At 40.0% G+C, this 21,777-nt stretch overlaps 1 protein-coding gene across 1 annotated transcript in view; it reads left to right on the top strand.

Annotated features, from left to right (window-relative positions):
* The window catches only part of Dsg1 (desmoglein 1), a 28,752-nt gene extending 13,823 nt beyond the window's left edge, over window positions 1–14,929 (top strand). The window contains exons 6-15 of the mRNA XM_051163254.1: window positions 714–880; window positions 2,310–2,444; window positions 2,742–2,927; window positions 5,564–5,823; window positions 6,126–6,265; window positions 6,878–7,219; window positions 10,215–10,351; window positions 10,676–10,748; window positions 12,197–12,405; window positions 13,400–14,929. Of these exons, the coding sequence (XP_051019211.1) occupies window positions 714–880; window positions 2,310–2,444; window positions 2,742–2,927; window positions 5,564–5,823; window positions 6,126–6,265; window positions 6,878–7,219; window positions 10,215–10,351; window positions 10,676–10,748; window positions 12,197–12,405; window positions 13,400–14,485 (2,735 nt within the window). The 3' untranslated portion in view covers window positions 14,486–14,929. The remainder of the gene's footprint in view (window positions 1–713; window positions 881–2,309; window positions 2,445–2,741; window positions 2,928–5,563; window positions 5,824–6,125; window positions 6,266–6,877; window positions 7,220–10,214; window positions 10,352–10,675; window positions 10,749–12,196; window positions 12,406–13,399) is intronic.
* The last annotated feature ends 6,848 nt before the right edge of the window (window positions 14,930–21,777 follow it).

The raw sequence follows: 21,777 nt of genomic DNA on the forward strand, positions 1-21,777 counted from the left end.
GTTGGGAACAATTTAGAGAGTAGAACAGAGTTCTAATTGATGGATGAATATTGACAGCTTCTCATGCCTACAGTGTCATTCATTAAAACTATTTATTAGAATAAGAAATGTGATAAAGACAGAACAGTGAATGTAATTAAACAAATATTTCCTGAAAGCTCCTACTTACACAACCTACACAAGAGCCAATTTCAATCTAAACAACAATGCCACTTATTAAATGCCCAAGATGGACAATAATATTTATTTAAAGTGCATTGTTCAGTATAAACATCAGTCAATATTCTCATTTGCTATTAAATTTTTACATGAACTTCGTGGGTATGGTGTTATTTGTACATTCTAATTTAAACTGTGAGAAGTAAGGACAAGATCATATGGCTAAAATTATGGTCATATAGCACACTTGGGTAAACATTAATTGGATTTTAATGCTCTTCTATTTAACCATAAGCATCTTGCTTAAAAGAAGTTATATTAGAATAAAAAAAAAAGAGATTCAGAATAATAGGCTTCCTTTTTCCCTGCAGTAATATGTGGGCTCCTATTTAAATACCATCTTTTTATTAGGAAACAAGTAAAGAAAGGTACTAATATATTGAACGTGATGTTGTACAAATGGAAGAGAGTTAAATGCACACTGTACGGACAGATAACATATTGGGCTATAATAATGTTTGTTGTCCAACTGTGCCAACTGCCTTGATTTCTAGACACACTGGTAATGAAACTCAACGCTACTGATGCAGATGAACCAAATAACTTGAACTCAAAGATAGCTTTCAAGATCATAAGACAAGAGCCTTCAGACTCACCAATGTTCATCATCAACAGATACACTGCAGAAATCCGAACAATGAATAATTTTCTAGACAGAGAGGTAATTCTTCCTCTTTTAATGGATCTTTATTCAAAGGAACTAGTTCTAAAAGTACGGGTACTTAGGAGAGAGAGAAACTGAAAGAATGCCTTCAAATTTTGTATATTTTTTTATTTATTATTTGTGTGTGTGGTCACGTGTATGCTATGGTATAGTTGTTAAGGTCAGAGGACAAACGTCTAAGAATTGGTTCTCTCCTTCCACTGTGTGGGACGTCTCTCTAGTTATTAGATTTGTGGTAAGTACATTTACCTATTGAGCCATCTTACCAGCCCTATTTCTATACCAAAACAATATATTTTGATCACATTCTTTCCCCTCTTCCAGTTCCTCCCAGATCTTCCTCACCTCCCTGTCCACCCACCCTTTCCTCTCTCCCTCTCCTCCAAAATAAAACAAAGCTCAAACCAAGGCTAATGATAAAAAAAATATTAAAATAAAAATCGCACACACACACGCAGGAATCTGTTTTATGTTGACCAAGCACTCCTGGACATGGGCCCTGCCCTGGACTGTGGCTGATATGTCCAATGGCACTCCACTGGAGAAAACTGTTTTCTCTTCTCAGCAGGGATCAATTGCAAATAGCTTCTTGGTTCTGGATCCACTTCTCAGTGCTGGGCTTTTGTCTGGTTTGACCTATACAGGTCTGTGAATGTTTTCCAATTCCTTAAATCTATTTTTTTCACTTGTTTGAAAATCACCTTTAGAAGAAAAGGTGTGATTATTTAGCTTTTCCACTTTCTCTCTGTTTTTTTTTTTTTCACATAGCCCAACAAAAAAATCTTTTGATATCAAAATGCTTTTTAGCAGTAATGCTCCGTGAGACAGGATGTCAGAGGTAAAGCCCCTCCACCTCCACTGGGGATTCTGGAAGCACAAAGAGATGTGCTGAGGTCATACCCTTGTGGTACGCACAAGTCTAAGGAAGCTTCCGTCGCTTTCACCAACTTCTAAAAGTGGAGGCACCACTGAACAGAATCCGTGGCTCCATTTCTCACACTCCAGCTGCTAATAGACACCTCTATGTTTGTCTTGAATGCTCAATCCCACGTTTGCTCACAGCCCAGGATTTTCATACCATTCATCTTTGATGAACCATATCTTTTTCCTCTTGAACACTTTGGCCAGTCTCACCCTTTATGCCCTGTTCCTACCTCTGGTCATACAATGACTAAGAAATGAGGTCTTTAACAAAACTGTTGCTTCTTTGAGATCATGCTGAGTAAACATCCCTGGCAATGGAAGTGACAAAATTCCATACTGAGTGATTTGAGAGCTGTAGTTTTTTTTTTTTTTTTTTTTAATCTCCTAGATTACTTTGTTTTCTGTTGATGGTTTACGTAAATGTTAAGCCAGTGTTTTAAAAGACATTCGCATAAGACAGTCTATGCCTCGTGTGACATTGTCTGTAATGTGTCTTTTTCAGCAATATAGCCAGTATTCTCTTGTGGTGAGAGGCTCAGACCGTGACGGTGGGGCAGACGGCATGTCTGCAGAAAGCGAGTGCAGCATCAGAATCTTGGATGTCAACGACAACATCCCATACTTGGAGCAGTCATCTGTAAGCATTTGTTCTTGAGAATTAGATTTGGTAATTATACATGCATTGCATCCCGATTCTTATAGAAACCCATTCAGTTTTCAAGCGTACTTACTACGTGTGCTATCTACAACACCAGGGTAGACACACACATTCTCTTGAGTTCTTTCTTCAGTAGGAAAAGTGGATTGGAACAACAAAGCGTGCGGTTATGAGCAAGGAGGCTGTCGCTGAATAGTTAACGATGAGCATGCTACTGGCCGCCTGCTGCGTGACTGGCTCCCGTGCTTTGCTCTGATGTCTCACCTCTTGTTTCAGTATACCGTCAGCATTGAAGAAAACGCCCTCCATTCGCAGCTACAGGTGATCAGAGTCATTGATTTGGACGAGGAATTCTCAGACAACTGGAAGGCGGTCATTTTTTTCATCTCTGGAAATGAGGGCAATTGGTTTGAAATAGAAATGAATGAACGAACAAATGTGGGAATTCTGAAGGTTGTCCAGGTAAGGCATAATTATCCTAAATAATTTGCGTTGGCGGTCTTTTCTATTTCAAAATGTCAAAGACAAAATGATATTAACATTTTATAAACGAATCCATGGAATTAAAATTACAGTGCTTTAAAATTACATAAAATACAAACATTTTAATATGAATGTGTGTGCTTATATCATTTCAGGAAAGTAAGCATTAAAATTTTCAAGCTCTTTTTTATCAATACAGTTCTTCCCAAAGATCATATCAGGGGAAATCATTTCTATAAGAAGGTTTCAAACAACCGAATATGATTACCCTTTAGAGTTAGGGTGCTGTTTGTATTTATTTAAGGATTTATCACTCTTAATTCCATGTATGTGTTTCTGTACCAGTGTAGGGGTATGTGCACATGAGTGTAGCGCCCTCAGAGACCAGAGGCATCGGATCCCCCCAAGCCGAAGTTATGTGCAGTTCTGAGCTGCCGTGTCTGCTCTAGGAACTGAGCCCTGGTCCCCCGCAGGAGCAATATGTGCTCTTAACCATTAAGCTATCTATCTCTCCAGCTCCAAAGTAAATAATTAAACAATATAACATGGACTTTAAAAATGTGCCCATGCCAACACTGAGATTCTAACACTATGCTTTAAGAATATTCATCATATTAATTAGAAGTTTCTTTTCCTCCGGGATCATAAAATCAAATCATTGTAATTTTCCAGTGTGCCTTTATGGAATTAAACTGTGACAACTGTAGAATCATAGAGCCTTTATATTCCCATCTCACTGTGGCTGTTGGCCATGGCTTATTTTATTTCTCCTCTGTGACAACTGTTCGCCACATTTACATGCAGTAAACTGTCCCCTGAAGTGTAAGGTTAAAAATCTGACTCCTGCCAGGTATAGTGGTGCACGCCTTTAATCCCAGCACTTAGGAGGCAGAGGCAGGCAAATCTCTGTGAGTTCGAGGCCAGCCTGGTCTACAAAGTGAGTCCAAGACAGCCAAGGCTACACAAAGAACCCTGTCTTGAAAAACAAAACAAAACAAAACAAAACCCTGACTCCTGGGAAGCTGAGAGTAAAGTTTTCACCGTGCAGTACAAAACCACTGAGGACAAATGGTCAAACTCTTCATTAATTGTTCATGGTTGCATGTGATGCACACAATATGAATCATTCAGGGTAAAATGCAATCCTGCTTCATCTACTTCTTTCTTTCATGCTGCAGGACCCTCCCCCTCTCTGGGGATTATGTCTCTTAGTGTAGACCCAGGATTCCCCTAGCCTGACCCTTTACTCTCTCTAGGCTTGTCCATAGTCCTGCTGGAGTCTGCCTTTCAGAATAACCCTATGTATCAGATTCCCAATGGACTCAGTCCCTTTGGGAAGTGTGGTCTTATGCCTCCCATATCTCTTAAATTTTCATTCACCAAGACCATTGCTTCCATTTGCTTGAAACAGTTTCCAGATGCTTCTGGTCTCTCTCCTCGCACCCTTGAAAATTAGGTTACATTAAGTCCATATTGTAGAAAAAAAGATGGAGGCTCAAAGAGCACACAGCCTGTTCTAATTTTCACAGCTAGTAAATGATGCAAACATTTAAACCCAGGTCTCCTTGTCAGTTTCAGTTTTTCCTGTAATACTATCTAGTATTGGATGCTAGCAGTTCTCTATCACTCTAAAGTTATTCAACTTATCTGCTCTTAAGACCTTTACCTAAACACTAAGATAATACTCCCAGATATGATAGCACACATCAAATCCTTTACTATGGTTATGGAGAAGTAATATGATTATGGTGAGTGTGTACACACACACACACACACACATGTGCTATAGTTGGTATTTTGAGTTGCAAATAAAATGGATTCTGTAATACAAAATTTTAGATAAACAGGTGAGCTCAGTGTGTGGATACTTTTATTTAAAATATTCAGAAAAATTTGGAAAAACATATTTGGTAGATAGTGAATACACCAGCTATTTGGTAAATTTTATGAATTGTGGATTTGGATATCAACTTTTATTTAAAAAAAAACTTGCCACTTAATTATTTTTATAACATATTGAAGAAAACTATTTCTCTCTCTCTCTCTCTCTCTCTCTCTCTCTCTCTCTCTCTCTCTCTCTCTCTCTCTCTCTCTGTGTGTGTGTGTGTGTGTGTGTGTGTGTGTGTCACATATATGTATGTATATATGCATTGACATTCAAAAAGTCACACTGAAGTTTTTAATAGATAAAACTAGTTAAATGATGGGATCTCTAATATATTTAACTCATATTTTGTCATAAAAAGGGCTACTTTCTCAAAATCATGCAATGCTGTTAGCTAACATAAATTGTCTTTGCATTACAAATAAATGAATTGGATCGTATGTTGAATTAAAGCATTTCACTGGTTTGGTGAGCAATCAGGACTCATTTTGATGTTTTCAACCTTATTAACAAAGGATCTCGGACAACTAGATTTTTTTCCCCCTTACTATGTTTGCATATGTCTACCTTGAACCAGCCAGTAAGACTAGACTAGGTAGTCATGTGGATTTATGTTCAATTATATAACTGAAACAAGAACATAGTAAACTACTTTTACTAGTCTCAAAGGATTTCTCTCTCCTCTGAAATGCTTTCTTGCAGGAAAACTAATCCTTTCTGTATTCTCTAGCCCCTAGATTATGAAGCCATGAGTAATATGCAACTCAGCATTGGTGTTCGAAATGTAGCTGAATTCCACCAGTCAATTGTTTCTCAATATAGACTCACAGCAACTATGGTCACCGTGACTGTGTTAAACGTGGTTGAGGGCTCTGTGTTCCGGCCAGGCTCAAAGACATTCGTAGTGACCAGTAAAATGGGAGCAAATTACAAAGTGGGAGACTTTGTGGCTACAGACCTGGACACGGGTCGAACTTCAACAAATGTTAGGTAAGAATGGCATTTTTCAACTCAAACTGTAACTTCAGAGGATTATGCGAAGAGAAGAAGCAATCCTAAGGGAGAGGGAAAGAGAGGCTGATGAGGTCCATGTGGCACGAAACCGAGAACTGTTTCGGGGAAGGAAGAGAACCAGCCGGGGGGGGCAGACGCCGTGAAGTGGACGGGAGAGAAGAAGGATGAGGGAGAAAAAAGCAGGAGACACATGTGTATGAAAGGACACAATTAACCCGTTATTTTCTATACTAACCTTAAAAGGTAACTTTAATTTCTACTGTATTCTTTAAATACAGATATGTGATGGGAAATAACCCAGCTGACCTGCTGGCTATTGACTCAAGAACGGGCATAATAACTTTAAGGAACCGAGTTACTATGGAACAATACAATAAGCTGAACGGCAGATATGAAGGAACGGTGCTCTCAATAGATGGTAAGAAATCAATTTGACTTCCTTACAGAGGAAGCCAAGCATAAATACCCTTGGATAATTTAAAATTATCTATCCTGTTGTAAAGAAATCCTCTTTTCAATAAAAGTTGGCATGCTGAGCACTCCAACTGACAGTAGCACGAGGCTAAGACTGTGAAGACTGGTGAGACTGGGTGGCTGTCCTATCCCATCATTTACTGCTTACTGGATCTTAGAGGTGCTTTCTTGCCTATTCTTGCCTTTTCACTTTGGACAATTGATTTAGAACACTTGACTGATAGCTTAGCTTCTGGTTTCGTTGCACGCCTTTCTGTACTTTTGCATTTTCTACTTGGATATAATATCTAACTAGCAGCCCTTTAAACTATCCAGTAAACACTGTTGCCAGTGAGAGTGATAAGGTTAGTGGTTATAATACCATCCCTGGTTGGCTTGAACACTGAGTAGAAGGACTAAGGAGATGGATCAATCATGAAGCAATTGCTTTCCAAGGATGAGAGTCTCCAGCTCCCCCCCCCCCCAGAACACCGAGTATAGTAGTGTTTGCTTGTAATCTGACGGTTACTAGGCTGTGTACGGACGGCAACTTCTTCTGCTGTGAATCTTGTTACAGATAGTCTTCAGAGGACCTGCACTGGAACAATCATCATTGATCTGAGTGGCTCTGGCTGGGCAACCAGCACAGACGGCAATGGCAGTTCAGATGGTGATGGTGGCGACCATTCCGGGGGAGGACAGACTTACACAAATCAAAGCACTTCCACTGAGGGACCGCAAGTCTCCACAAAACCATGGGGAGGTGGAGACGGTGGTGATGGTGGCGACGGTGGCGATGGCGGTCGTGACAACGATGGCTCCGAAACTGGTCCCTACCAAGTTGATAGCTTTGGAGACAACGTTCACTTCGGTCCTGCAGGCATTGGGCTGCTAATCATGGGATTCCTAGTCCTAGGATGTAAGTGCTTCAACACTTCTTTTGGCATATGTCTCTCAAAACATATGAGGAAAGAAATAAGATTCTTTTTATTCTTTCATGAAATATATTTTACATACTCTTACATTGTGTAATAAGCAAGAAATGTTTGTGCTTGGTATTGAGTTCACAGGGGAGGGAAAAAATTAAACTTTTGGCCCCTTTGTGGCACCACAGAGGTACAGTAGCTTCTCTGCAGTCAGTGTCAGTGTCACAGAAGAGTGTCGTAATGCACATTCACATTGCTGTTTGAGTGGAACAATCAGAAATAATCTATTAAAGCAAATGGGGAGTGGAGGGCAAAGCACGGGACTTTTAACACAGAGAAAGGCAATATGACACATTGAACCAGAGAACACCCAGGGGGAGGAAATCTAGGTTGCACCTGACAGTGAGGTAATGGATAAAGCTACGAAGACAGGCAGACACTGGATCCTAGGGCATCTTAAGCCATGCAGACTGCAAGGTTTGATGAAAAGAATGAAACAGTCCAGGTGTCCAACTTAACAGTATCGTTCCTCCAAGGATTACCTAGCCATTCTGAGTTTTGCTATTGTTTTTGCAAAATAATTCCTGCCGCTTTCCTCACAATACCAGTAGAAGAGGAAAGGTACCACAGGGGAAGTTGGCCTGTGGTATGTCCTGGGGCCACTTTTTCATGTCATTAGCTATTGTTATTGAAGAAACACAGTCATGGACAGAAATACAAACATAGAGTCCAAAGGATGATCCTGGTGGGCTTGATTATTGCCTTGGATTGCAACAGAAACTGGAGTGTGATGGGGGTAATATCTTGGAGCATGTTTACTGTTCTTAAGTTAATACAAACATTAACATTTGCAATTGAGCGGGGTGGCACACACCTACCATCCAGGCAGTTGGGACTATGAGGCAGGAAGATTTGAATCAAGCCTCGGATATATGCAGCCAGATTCTGATGTGTACACATATACAAAAATAAATACAAAAAAAATGTAAAACTTACCATTTTCAAGTATAGAATCATAAAATCTCCGTGGTAAAGTAAGCTTCACATGTTTAACTAATTAGTCTCAAAATGTACATTGAGAGAACTCACACACAAAATTTTAAAGTATTTTTGCTGCCTTACTTTCTCTCTTTTTAAAAAGACATCTTTTATTTTATGTGTGCATGTGCTTTTTCCTACATGGATGTAATCATAAAGCACATGGGCCTGGTGCCTGCAGAGGTGAAAAGAGAGTGCCCTGAATGCCTTGGAACTGAAGCTACGGATGGTTGTGAGTCCCCACGTGGGTGCTAGGAACATCATCGGGGTCCCCTGCAAGAGCAAAAGTTTTAGCCACTGAGCCACATTCCCAGCCTCTCTTCATTTCTCTTAACGAGTGAAGAGCTACAAATGAATACTTCTTCACTAGATTTTCTCTGACTTTAAATAACTCACATTTTGAAACATTTCATCAACGTTGATCTACATAAACCACAAAGAAATTTGGGCACTCTGAGAGTACACTGTAGAGTACTTTCTCTAGAATTTGAAATACACTTTTTAAAAAAGGAACATTCTGTGTTAAATAACAGGAATTCATCCTTATTTGACTCAAAATAAATAGAATTAAGAACCAGGAAAAAAGGGCTAGAGAGATGGCTCAGAGGTTAAGAGCACTGACTGCTCTTCCAGAGGTCCCGAGTTCAAGTCCTAGCAACCACATGGTGGCTCACAACCACCTATAATGTGATCTGATGCCCTCTTCTGGCCTGCAGGCACACATGCAGGCAGGACACTGTATACATAATAAATAAATAAATTTTATATCGTTATGCTGTACTTTAACACTTTGTATTACTTAGGTTATTTTGCTTTGGTTACAATGGTTCAAGTAAAAAAGTGGTCCCATTCATATTAAGACAGTGTACAAAACTGTAAATAAGTTGTGTACAGTGAATTGTCTTTTAAAAAAAAAAAAGAACCAGGAAAAGTTCTCTGAGAAAAATAATGAGTTTAAAAATAGATTTTTTTAAAACTCAGAATGAACCAAACCAAGGAAGATGCAAGAATGCTATCAAACTTGCAGAATATGAATTACATAATAGCGAAGATAATCCTCTCCATTCTGTAGTCAGTTCTTTGCTTTATTGGAACAAACTATATGCCAAGGGCCTGATAATAACCACCATAAATAATAGCCAACTTTCATTTTCAGTTTCGTTAGTATCAATGTCCAGTATCAGATAGTGTGGCTAATAAAGGCTTTCAATGTTATACATAAGCCTTTAAGTCAATAACTTTACATTTATTTTCTTCTCTCACCTTTACAGATTTCCAAAAGAGCAAACTTCATTACTTTTTTTGCCTTCTTTTTTCTTTCCTCTCTCTTCCCTACTTCCTTACTTTCCTCTTTATTTCCTTCAATTATTTACACAACCTTTCTTTCTATACTCACTCAAAGTTATCTAGCAAGAATGAAAAACTCAAGCAGATTAGAAAAAAAGACATTGCTAAAGTGTGATAGTCTCTATTTATGTGAGAATTGTTTAAAGAAAAGATGTCTCTGTAGGGGAAAATAATGGCTTTCATGAGAATAACTGAATAGTTTAATCAGATCTTCCTTTAAAATGGAGAAAGGAAAACGTGTGAAAATGAGAAAGTAAGTGCAGGCATGAAAGATCAAAAGCACTGCTTGTCTTCAACTTTCTTTCGTCTCTGCTGTTTTCTTGAGTGATGACAGAAAAGAACCGACAACTTTGTGTATTTCATCTGTAATTTCAATACTACCAATTAGAATTCACTGCAGTCTAGTGTTTCTAAGCTCATGCTCTTTTGGGTTCCAACCATTATTTATTTGTTGTCCTGGCATATCAAGTAGGAATTTTATATTCATACAGCTGTAGTAGTAATTTTAAATTCATAACTCAGAATATCTCATTTAACCGTTGAAAATCAGATTGTTCTCTTTCAACATGGCCCACTGCTAACCCTTTCCTCTCTCTCCCACAGTGGTCCCATTTTTGTTGCTCTGCTGTGATTGTGGAGGGGCCCCTGGTGGTGGAGCTGGCTTTGAACCTGTTCCAGAATGTTCTGATGGAGCAATTCACACTTGGGCAGTAGAAGGCCCACAGCCTGAACCCCACGATGTAAGTGCTAATCTCTAAGAATGAGATTTGGAGACTCACCAAAATCCAGTCTCCAGACACACCCTAAGATGGTGGGGATCATTTAGTTTACACTATTCCTGGTTCTGGGTAGCTAATGAGGAAAGCAAGAGGAGTTGGAATGTACCCCAAAACTCAGTAGACGTCACCAGGGAAGGCTTAAAATGAGATGCAACTTCTAAGTAGACTTCAAAAGCTTCCTAATAGTCTCTTTAAAAGGAATTCCATGATAATTTTATAATAGAAATATACAAGTAGAAGAAAAGACTCATTACAAATGGGAAAATGTTGTTTCTTGTCTTTTAGGGTATAACCACCATCTGTGTACCACAAATAATACCTGGTAATGCCAATATTATAGACTGTATTGACAACTCAGGTAAGAAAAAGAAGTTTCCACCAGCACAAATGGCTAAGATGGGCTCTGTTCTCTCTGTTTACCCAAGAGAGAACAGGAGTAAAAGTTTTTGTTCAGGGGTAAAAAATTTTTTCTTCAAATGTGCTTTCATAATTACTTTTCCACTGACATATTCTTAAGAAAAATGACTAGTAGAGGAAATCCTACTGTAATTGATCCTATATGCTGTATATTTTATTTTTGGCTGTGAGTCTTTAATGGCTGAGCCATCTCTCTAGCATACATGCTGTATATCTTGAAATCTTCCTTGATCATCAGAAAGGTGGCATAATCAAGCTCTCTGTAGATAGAAGTACTGAATTACAATAGTGAGTTATCTAACAGATGGAATACTATGCATGTGTGTGTACGTGTGTGAGTGTGCATGTGTATGTGAGTGTGTGTGAGTAACCCAGGCTCTCTGATACCCAGTGCTCTTAACCACTAGGCCATCTCCCCAGCCCATATATAATTACTTTTCTACTTTGAATGTTTCTGTTTTGTGGAATTGGATTCAATAGTCTGTATATCCCCTGTACAGTAGATCCCTAGTCCAGTTTCTCTTCCTGATTCGTCCATTTTTGTTAATGGTGCCAATATTTCTCCATGCTGAAGACAGGAACTCGCTGACTCCCATCCCCCCCCTCCTGTCCGTTAATCTGCAGTTAGTTCCTGAGACCTGTCAACTTATCAAAACCACCAACAATTATCTATACACTGATTCTCTCATTAAGTCTATGGAGTTTCACATGAGCATGGAAGGTATCAGGATAACTGGAATACAGAAAGCATGTTTCCCCCAAAGTCAAATTAGAATGTTATACCACAGGGCATCGTTCAATTGTGAATACCCCTTCTGCTCACCATCTTTTACTGTATTATTTTTTATTTCATTATCTCAAGCATTTAACATGCTTCTTCCCACCTCTCACATTCAAGTGCTTACCCAAGATACCTCCTGAAATCATTTTTCTCATTGCAGCTATGGCCTCATTCTGAAATTCAGTGGCTCTTGTGCCTTTTACCGGATGCCATATGCATCCAGGAATGCATCGGAAGCATACCGATACAGTTACTTAATTTTTAGAATTGTATCTACTTAACTCAACTTGACTCATTTTGAGATCAAACTACTAAGCCCACAGATTTTTATTATTTCATTGTGCTTCTGCCAGCACATCATATATAAAAGTCTGTCAACGGATAATTAAAATTAGCAAACTGGTTAATATTGTTAACATAATATTATAATATTATTTTATCTTTATTAATTTTATTTTAATTAATATCATAATTATCTCTCCTTTGTGTCTCATCTCCATCTGTACTCACAATGCATGCTTGATTGAAGAAACTATACATGATAGTAAGTTGGTTTTTAGCTTACAACACACTAGAAGAATTAAATTTGATGTGTTCGATGTTTTTAGGAGTTTATACAAATGAATATTGTGGCAGAGAAATGCAAGATCTGGGAGGAGGAGAAAGAACTACAGGATTTGAACTAATGGATGGAGTTAAAACATCAGCTGGACCTGAGATATGCCAAGAATATTCGGGAACATTAAGAAGAAATTCAATGAGAGAGTGTAGAGATGGAGGTCTCAACATGAATTTCATGGAAAGCTACTTCTGTCAGGTAAGGCTTTTAGCCATACGCTTTTCTCTCAGTCCCGCTCACTAAGGGCCTTGGCAGTGGCGTAATTGTCATGCCCAATGGTCCTTGTTTGTTGCTGAATGTTTCTGAAGCTCTGATCTGAGCATTTTACTCTCCCACATAAACTGCCAATAGCTCGAATTTGTCTCTAATTCCAAGTCCAAATTCATGATTCAGGTGCCACCTTACAGTTCCATCTCTCCCTAAGCATCAGCCCACTTCCCTTATCCACAGAGACTGCTCACCTCGTGCCTCTGGTTAGTCTGGTCCACCCTGCAATATTGTGTTGTTATTGTCGTTGTTTGTCTGTTTGTCTGTCTCTCATCCCTCCTCTCTCACACTTTTCTATCCACCTTTCAAGATTCAGTTCAAATGCCAGCATCTCTCTGAAGCTTTAGCAGTAATTCTCTCATCTAGAGCAGCATTCAAGTTTATTTCATACTTTATTGTGTTGGCTTTTTAAAACACAGTTTATAAATTTTCATTACTAAAAATTTGTTGGTTTATGTCTACCATTTTTTCTAAGCCAAAAATTATTTACATGATATTGCCAAATAAAACCTAAATCCAGCATTAAATTGTTTCATTTTGCCAAAAAAAATATCAAATCCCCATTCTTCTTCCCTAAGTGAAAGAAAATGCAATCCTCTCTAAACCCATCAACTATACATATCCCTTTTGGACCAAAAGAAGCTCCTCCAACTTGTGCATACTATTTTTATATCCCCCCTCCAAAATTAGTGATAAAATAGATCATGTGTGAATTTTTATTTGATTTTTGTACACTATTTTAAGTAAGTTCCTCTAAAAAATTATATCTAAAATAACTTCAAACTGAATTCTTTCAAATACCTATGAAATCATTTTTAAAACAATTCTAGTAAGCATTAGAATTTAGATATATTCATCTAATGGTAAAAAAAAAAAACCCACATTGTTATTGTTTGTTTAATATTCTCTTTCCTGTACAAATTAGAAAGCCTATGCTTATGCGGATGAAGAAGAGGGACGCCCATCCAATGACTGTTTGCTCATCTATGATATTGAAGGCGGAGGCTCCCCTGCAGGCTCCGTGGGCTGTTGCAGCTTCATTGGAGAAGATTTAGATGAAAGCTTCCTGGATACGTTGGGGCCCAAGTTCAAGAAGTTGGCAGATATCAGCATGGGAAAAGAAATAGACTCGTATCCAGACCCCGACCCTTCTTGGCCTCCTCAGAGCACTGAACCGATGTGCCCTCAGCAAACAGGGCCCCTTGCTAGTGGACACCCACCCCCTGTCTCCCCACATTTTGGTACTACCACAGTGATTTCTGAGAATACCTACCCCTCTGGCCCTGGTGTACAGCATCCTATGCCGATTTCTGACCCTCTGGGCTATGGTAACGTCACTGTGTTAGAATCATATGCCACTTCTGGCACTCTGAAGCCCTCAGTCCACTTTCATGATAACCGGCAGGCTTCAAATGTGGTGGTGACAGAGAGGGTGGTGGGCCCCATCTCTGGTGCTGATTTGCATGGGATGGTAGACATACCTGACTTGAGAGATGGATCAAATGTTATAGTGACAGAAAGGATAATAGCACCAGGCTCAAGTCTACCCACCTCTCTGACCATTCCTAACCCTAGAGAGTCTTCAAATGTGGTCGTGACAGAGAGAGTGATCCAACCATCTTCTGGCATGATAGGCAACCTGAGCATCCCTCCTGAGTTATCAAATGCCCACAATGTGATTGTGACAGAGAGGGTGGTTTCTGGAGCTGGTGTGAGCGGAGTCAGTGGCACCACTGCAATCGGTGGGGTTGGAGGCATAAGCAGTAGTGGCCTAGTTAGCACCACCATGGGTGCTGGTAGTGGGGCTCTGAGTGGAACTGGAGTGGGTGGTAGTGGCACTGGTATGAGCCTCAGTGGAGGCGGAGGCGTGGGTAGCATGGGAGGGACAGCCACTATTGGCCACATGAGGAGTTCCTCAGACCATCACTTTAGCCAGACAGTCGGATCTGCCTCCCCAAGTATGGCTCGAAGTAGAATCACAAAATACAGTACAGTGCAGTATACCAAGTAGTCAGGATCCCAGGGTAGTGTTTATCATCATCACTGTGATGCACGTACACCTGCCTCTCAAGTCTAACAGTACAATTTGTGATGCAGAGCAGGTTATGGGAGACCTGTGGAGAAAGATGAGGAGCCACAGTGGGAACAATAAATGGAAAGATATCGTGGAAAGAGCACTCCCTAGCATTGGTAAACTTTCTTCTTATATTAACACTAGTGAGATAATGGCAGTCAACTTGAGGTACGATCTTATTTGTGGCTATGTGGTCTACAGGGTTGTTTTTGGTTTTTTGTTTGTTTGTTTGTTTCTAAATCTGTGTGCCCTGTAGGGTAGCACCAGCATGTTGAATAAATAAACTGTGGGTACATAAAATCAGTGGCTTTAAATGGCAATTGGAAGAATTCTTCTCGCTGTGCAAAAATTAACCAGAAAGGTTTTACTGAGTAGCTTATGCTTACTTAGGTGAGGAAAATCTGACATTTTCTTCACGTATGCCTTCCCTGTTTCACAGGTAATACAAATAAAACCCCTCCAACAAACCCAGGCTAAGGTTAATAAAATTTTAACTATATTAAGTATTTAAGACCAGTTAGTCTTTCCTTAACTAAACAGCATTTGATGTAATAATTGTTGAGCTAAGAGATATGTCCTAGGAGGAAAAACCCACTGGCAGTAACAACATAGTAACATATGTTTGACACAGACTGGGCTGAATCTCAAGGTGGCGTGTCAGTTAAGTCTCCTGTGGAGCCAGGGACTTCCTTGGATCCAGCTGTGTTTCATAGGTGTGACTTGGAAGATGAGGGCCACCATGCTCCTTTTGTCTCTACCACTGTAGTTATAAAGGAAAGTCATGAGTGACACATGACATGGCTACCTTCATGAGTGTCAAATCACCTCCCAAGCACACAGACTGGACAGTGTTATATCTTCCATCTAGGCATTAAGTGATATTCATTCCTGTGCGGCTCCTTATATTCCAAAGTTATACTAACTGACTTAAGCTGAGCTGCTGGGAAGATGCTTGCGCTATGGCTAAGCTTTGGGGTGATTTTTTAAAGGGGATCTTATAGGGAAAAAACTGTCTTTAGAGAATGAAAACGGGCTTAACTGGAGAATGTCAGAAAAGAACTGTTTGTTCAGTAAAGGAATGCCATACTGTTGGACACAGTTGAGATTAGTGTTTTTCTTTGAATGGCCCTCTGCTGCTGTTTGGAGGTAAGCAGTCAGGACTCTTTACTAGAAATAATTACTTTAGAAAAGATGAAATAGTTACTGAACAAACACATTCCTTTACTAAAATGTTTCACGCACATATCTTTGACATTCCTCGTTTGATTTCTCAATAATCTTTTGGCTTCTAAGTATTTTAACTTGAAGGTGGTTTACAAGTTATCGTATGATACATTTTTCTAGCTTTGAAATTTAGTAATGTGCTATTTATGATATGATGTTTCTGTGTGTTTGCCGTATGGTGTTACCTGATTTAAAATCCCTCAGAAGAATCAAAGCTTTCTGTGAGACAGGTACGTTTACTATTGTGGGGTAGAGGAATCTTTTTTTGTTTTTAAATTCAGTGTTAAAATAAGCTCACTAAAGTGAGGTTGGATATGGCAAATAAAAAGAGAAAATACTGGCTGTGGAGTTGTAAATTATAAATAACTTTTAAAGGCCTGCTCTTCTCCTGACTACTCAATTCTCAGAGTATTACAGAATCACAGCATCATTATTCAATGTCCAGCATCTGTCACAGACCTAGGAGTCATGGATAGGTCCAGCAAGAGCTACTTGTTTCCGTGTAAGGGCAGATGCAGTAAATATGTTAAATACCACAACATGTCTAATTTTAAGTGTATAGAACATGTAACATTTTGCTAACATGGAACATGCCAAGATGCAGAGGTGTAAATAAAGTCACCCAAAAAGAGTCTTTCTTTCATTTTGTTCTAAAAGTCAGGGTAATGAATTGGGGATAGTAATTATTATTATTATTTTAGAAATAAACTCCAAAGGTATTTGTTAAAATATTCTCGAAGATGCCTAGGTTTGGAATTTTGAGCAGATAGAAATAATATAATTTTCTTTCCTTCCTTCAATAATTAATTCATTAATCAAAGGAAACTATATGTGTTACCTTAGTGGGCTACATTTTGTATCTTTACTTAAATGCCTGACTGAAACCCAAAGGTTTTTTTGATTGTCTAACAAGTGGAAATATGGCCATCTTTGATCAATATTATTAGCATTTATCAGTTATATAGAATCTGGTAAAATAACATTTTAAATGGGGAACTTGTCTCCCATCTTCCTAGGAAAATTAACTTCAGTCGAAACCATTTCTGGCAAAGTTGTACAACAGTGCCCTGTTTAGGTCTCCGTCTTACAATAATCATTGCATTGTTGAAAAGCAGTTGCTCATGAACGGCCTACGGGCAGGAGCTCACTCCTCTCCTTTCAGTGCTTTAACCTAAACTGCAGATGTTATTCCACAGACATAGGAGAGAGACAGAATCCTTTCACAAGTAAGTAGCTAGATTTGTGATTCATAAACCAGGCTGAATCTTAAATCAACATGCTTTCAACTAAAGGAAGAAGAAGTAAACAGTGTGGTTTGAAAATAAAGCATCTGGCTTTCTGAAGAGGCAGTCCCCAGGGACTGAGTCAACTGTGTCACTAATGCTTTGTTGTTGAATATGACCCAAATGACATGCTCAGATTACTTTGACATATAACTCTAGAAATATCTATTGCATACTGTTTACCTCCATGTGTACTGTTCTACTGCACTCAATGTGATGTGCTGACAACTTTAATTATGCATCTTCAAAACTCATGCCTCTATGCTAAGTGGATGTTTTGAGTTACAACATTTATTTCTAAATTTATGCCAAAATTTAGTTGACAGCCAAGGTGTCTTACGTGCGGTTAGTAGAACCTTAAAAACATTATAGTCTTTAGGAAAGACATTGAACATCCAAGGGAACTCTCCAAGCGCTTAGCACACTTTCCCAAATGTCTTGGGATAGTTGGGGCATTTGTAGGATCCACTGCACACTGTCCTGAGGTATTCATAGTATGGCTCTCACACCCATGAAACCCAGTCTGCCTTCTGCCTCCAGATTATCCAATTTTTCTTAGGACAAAGCTTGAGTAGACCAACCTACCACCCACCAAATACTTTAAAGTGCTGAATAATTTATTGCTCAATTCTCTATATTTCCTCCCATTTATTTGTATTTGCATAAATACTTTATGACCAAAATGTACTTCCGTTAACTTATTTGTCTTAAGCTGTTTTCCAAGTACTTTAAATTATTATAACCACCTTTTGCAGTGTTTAAAGACAAGGTGCTTTGTGTCTATATGAGCACTGGGGGGTGATTTGGGTGCTACTTCCTTGCTTCGTTGTCTGTTGACTATTTTAAGGCAGTTTGAAATTTCTGAATAGTTGTGTTTCTAACAATAAATGATTGACATGCTTCTATTGTCCTTCTGGAATTGTGCGGTTGGGGTAATTTTAGATTAGAAGAAATAATTAAGACATATCAAATCCAGTTATTATTTTAGTGCCATATTCAGAAAGATCATTATTTTACTGTTCCAATATTTATATGTGTCTTCATTCACCTTTTCTTTGCTTCCTCCACTTCCAAAAGTCTCCTAGTGACACCACAGAGCAGACGTACAGCTGCAATCAGCAATAAGGCTTACATTTTTTACTTTTTTCTCTTTAATTTATTTATTTAATCACTTTAAATACAGATCTCAGCTCCCTCCCTCCTCTCTTCCCAATCCCAAAGAAGCTAAGTAACAAGGAGGGGCCAAGGGACGAAGCTTGTATCTCACTCAGAAGGGGAAATCAAATAGACGTTGCAAGTAGATGAAGAGAGGGAACTGGGTGGGAGAGGTGGGAAGAAGACACAAGGCTGGGGAGCAGGTGCAGGAAAGTAGGGTGGGGTGGGAGGTGATAGGGCCGAGAGAGACATGGGAAGCCTATGAATGCAGCACTCTGGGACAAATTGGAGACCTGCAACAGGGTAAGCTCTTGGGAGGATATGGGATGTCTCTAACTGAGACTCCGAGCAGCAGGGGACATAGAGACTGAAGTGGTCAAACCCTATAGCCAAGCAGGACTTCCAATGGAAGAAGGATTACACCAACCCACCCACCTTTTCATTTATGTAAAGGAGAATGCTGAAATAGCAATAAAGCAGGCATAAAGTTTAAGTGTATGTGACACCCACTCCTGATGCCATGGCATTTTTCTGGGAGGCTCATAAATGAGACTATTTATAAGACTACTAGCTTTGTGGACAGTGATGCTGCCCTAGCTTCCTGCCTGCCTGTCATCTACACGTTCACCTCAACACCTGTAAGCCTATAGGGTGGCCTCAGGAACTGCCCCATGTTTTCGCTGAAATTCCTTAGCAACCACTTAAGATAATAAGTTCACAAATTCCCCAAACCCTGCCTATTAGTATTGTAGAGACCAGGGAGTACAGCTCTCCTTTGAGAACCTCACACCCATCCTCTCAGGCGTACCTTATTCTTTCTCTCAGCATCTCCGTCTGTGAACTGATGTGCTTAAGTCTAGTTGTTTTTCTTTTTTGTTTTGCTTTGTAAGTCTTTTACTACACGTCAGGTCTGCTTCATACCAGTTCATGTTCAAGTTGTTTCCTGCTACAAAATCAATACTCGGGCTTTACCCAAGAGCAGAATCATAGGGAGGGAAGGGGGTTCAGGCGGCTGTGGGCATGCACAACGTCTCCAGCTTCCCTCTTCACCCCTGACGTGAGTCACTGGCAAATCTACAGATGACATTTGTGTTCAAACCATAGTATTCTGCCCCTGGCCCAGTGGGCTGGTGGCCACTTCATAATGGAGGATGCTTTTATTGCAACTTGAGTCTCCATAGCCTTTCCTTATCTGTTTGTTTGGTTTTGGCTTTTTATGTCTCTTATTAACATATACTAATTATACACAATAGTGGGTTTCATTATATTTTCATATATATACATACATATAATGTTTTTCAATCATATTCAACCCTCCTCCCATTGCCCTTTCTAGCCCCAATCCTACCCTCACTAATCTTTTTCCTCTTTTCCTCTAGCTCCCTTTTCTACTTTCATGGTGTGCATGTGTGTGCATACATGCGTGTGCATGTTTGTGTGAGAATGTGTGAGACTATGTGTGTGAGTGTATATGTGTGTGCATGTTTGTGTGAGAGTGTATGAGACTATGTGTGTGAGTGTACATGTGTGTGCATGTGTGTGACTGTGTGTGTGAATGTGTGGATGTGTACATGTTAGTGTGTGTGAGAGAAACTGTGTGACTGTGTGTATGTGCCTGTGTGCATGTGTGTGTAACTGTGACTATGAGTGTGTGTGTGTGTGTGTGTGTGTGTGTGTGTGTGTGTGTGTTTGCCTCAGCATGTTTCATTAGGCTTGGCTCTATGTGCATAAGTGAGGTTTGTTTACAGGAGCATGGGCACTTTACCAGTGACTACACCACCGAAGAAAATATATCTTCCTCTCCCTTCAACTATTAAGTGTACATGAATCTTCTCATGTGGGGGAAGGAGGGGACCTCATGAGCCCTGCCCCTTCCATAACAGACTGTTGGCAGGCCCAATTGTGTCCAGATCTTGTCAATGTAATAACAGCTGCTGTGAGTTCAAGAGTGCAATGGCTGTTGTGTCTGGAAGTCACTGTTCTGTACCACTCCCTGCCTCCCCACTCCCCCATCTCTTACATTCTTTCCATGTGATGTTCCCTGAGTGCTGAAGGGAGCGATGCAGATATCCCAATTATGGCTAAAAGTCCAGCGGTTCCTTATCCCCAGTGCTTTGACCTATTATGAATCTCAGCAGTCACCATTGACCACTGCAGAGAGAAGCTTCATAAAAGCTAACACGACTCCAATCTCTGGATGTGAACATAGTTATGGAACAGATAATGCCACGAGTTCATCATGCCCATTTAGCAAAACAACAACAGCTATTGCATTAGGACCTGTGACTTCCTGGAAACAGACTTTTCATTCCACGTACAACGCCATGAGAGTCCACACAGTCTGTAACCATCCAGCACTGCTTAAAAGTCTGAGGCATTCTCTTCTCTGCCATACTTTACAAGGCTTGCTAGGAACCTGCCATGCAGCCAAGGATGTTTTTGAACTTCTGATTCTCTTTCTTCCACAACTGTCAGGCTAGGGTTACAGGTAGATCCATCATCCTAATTTATGTGGGCTGGGGATTGAACCTAGGACTTCATGCATGCTGGGCAAGCAGTCTACCAACTGCCTTAAGGCAACCTCGTAAGTGTGTGCCACGGTAGAACCAAAACACAAGTCACATACTGCCAGAACACAATAGCACAGACTAAAAAGTCTAGTTCCAAAAGAGAGGAGTAGAGAGAAACACAGCAAGGAGAGACTGGACCAGAGCAAGACGGAAACACAGGACAGCAGATATCAAATCTTATACCTGCACATCCGATACCTACCGGAATGTCCAGTATCTGAGGCTCATGATGGAATCATCTGGGCCCCAAAGGGCATGAGTAGTCTGTCCTCTGCCTTCAGCTCTACCTCCTGTAGCACACTTAACGTCTGGGGAGGAACAGGCTCCATTCTGTGCCTGCAGCTTTCCTCTGTAGACATCCTCTCGAGGGGGCGGGGGTGTGAGGATGCTGAAGCACCTCCATGCTTTTGCCACCAGCTAAAGGAATTCTTTCCAGAGACAAACATGTCTGGGATCCGGAATGTGCTGTTTAATAAAATTGGTTGCTCCAGGTGTCACTCCAAGTCAGTTTACTTCAAAGGGGTCTCAAGTAGCTCTCTTAGAAGCAAAAGAGTATCTTAGAACATTGGGAGATTTCTTATAAGATGCCTTTCAGGACAATCTGTGCACTGGTTCACTTGGCTCAGGAGTAGGTATAGCTATAGCCCTAAGAGGGTGTCTCTTTCTGAGGTCAGTGACACTCAAACATTACATGGGTCTCTGGCTAGAAAACAATGACATGAAAGCAAAGATCAGGGCAGAGTAGATGAGCAGCCATTGAGGAAACACCTAGCATGCATCATATAGATGCTGGACACACCCACAACGACATCAGCATTGGCAGGAGTAGAAATGCTCCTGCAGTGCCCAGGAAAAGCAGGAGTCTTCGGTTTCCCTCAGCAAAGAATTTTGGGATGAGCCAGTATGGAACAGAGTTGGAATTCAATAGAAAACTTTTCAACAGATCTCAAAATGGCAGCTAACAGGAGGAGAGGTGCTCAGAAAAAAAAGAGTATAA

This window comes from Acomys russatus, chromosome 20 (assembly GCF_903995435.1).
Source record: "Acomys russatus chromosome 20, mAcoRus1.1, whole genome shotgun sequence".
In the NCBI taxonomy this organism is placed as follows: Eukaryota; Metazoa; Chordata; class Mammalia; order Rodentia; family Muridae; genus Acomys; species Acomys russatus.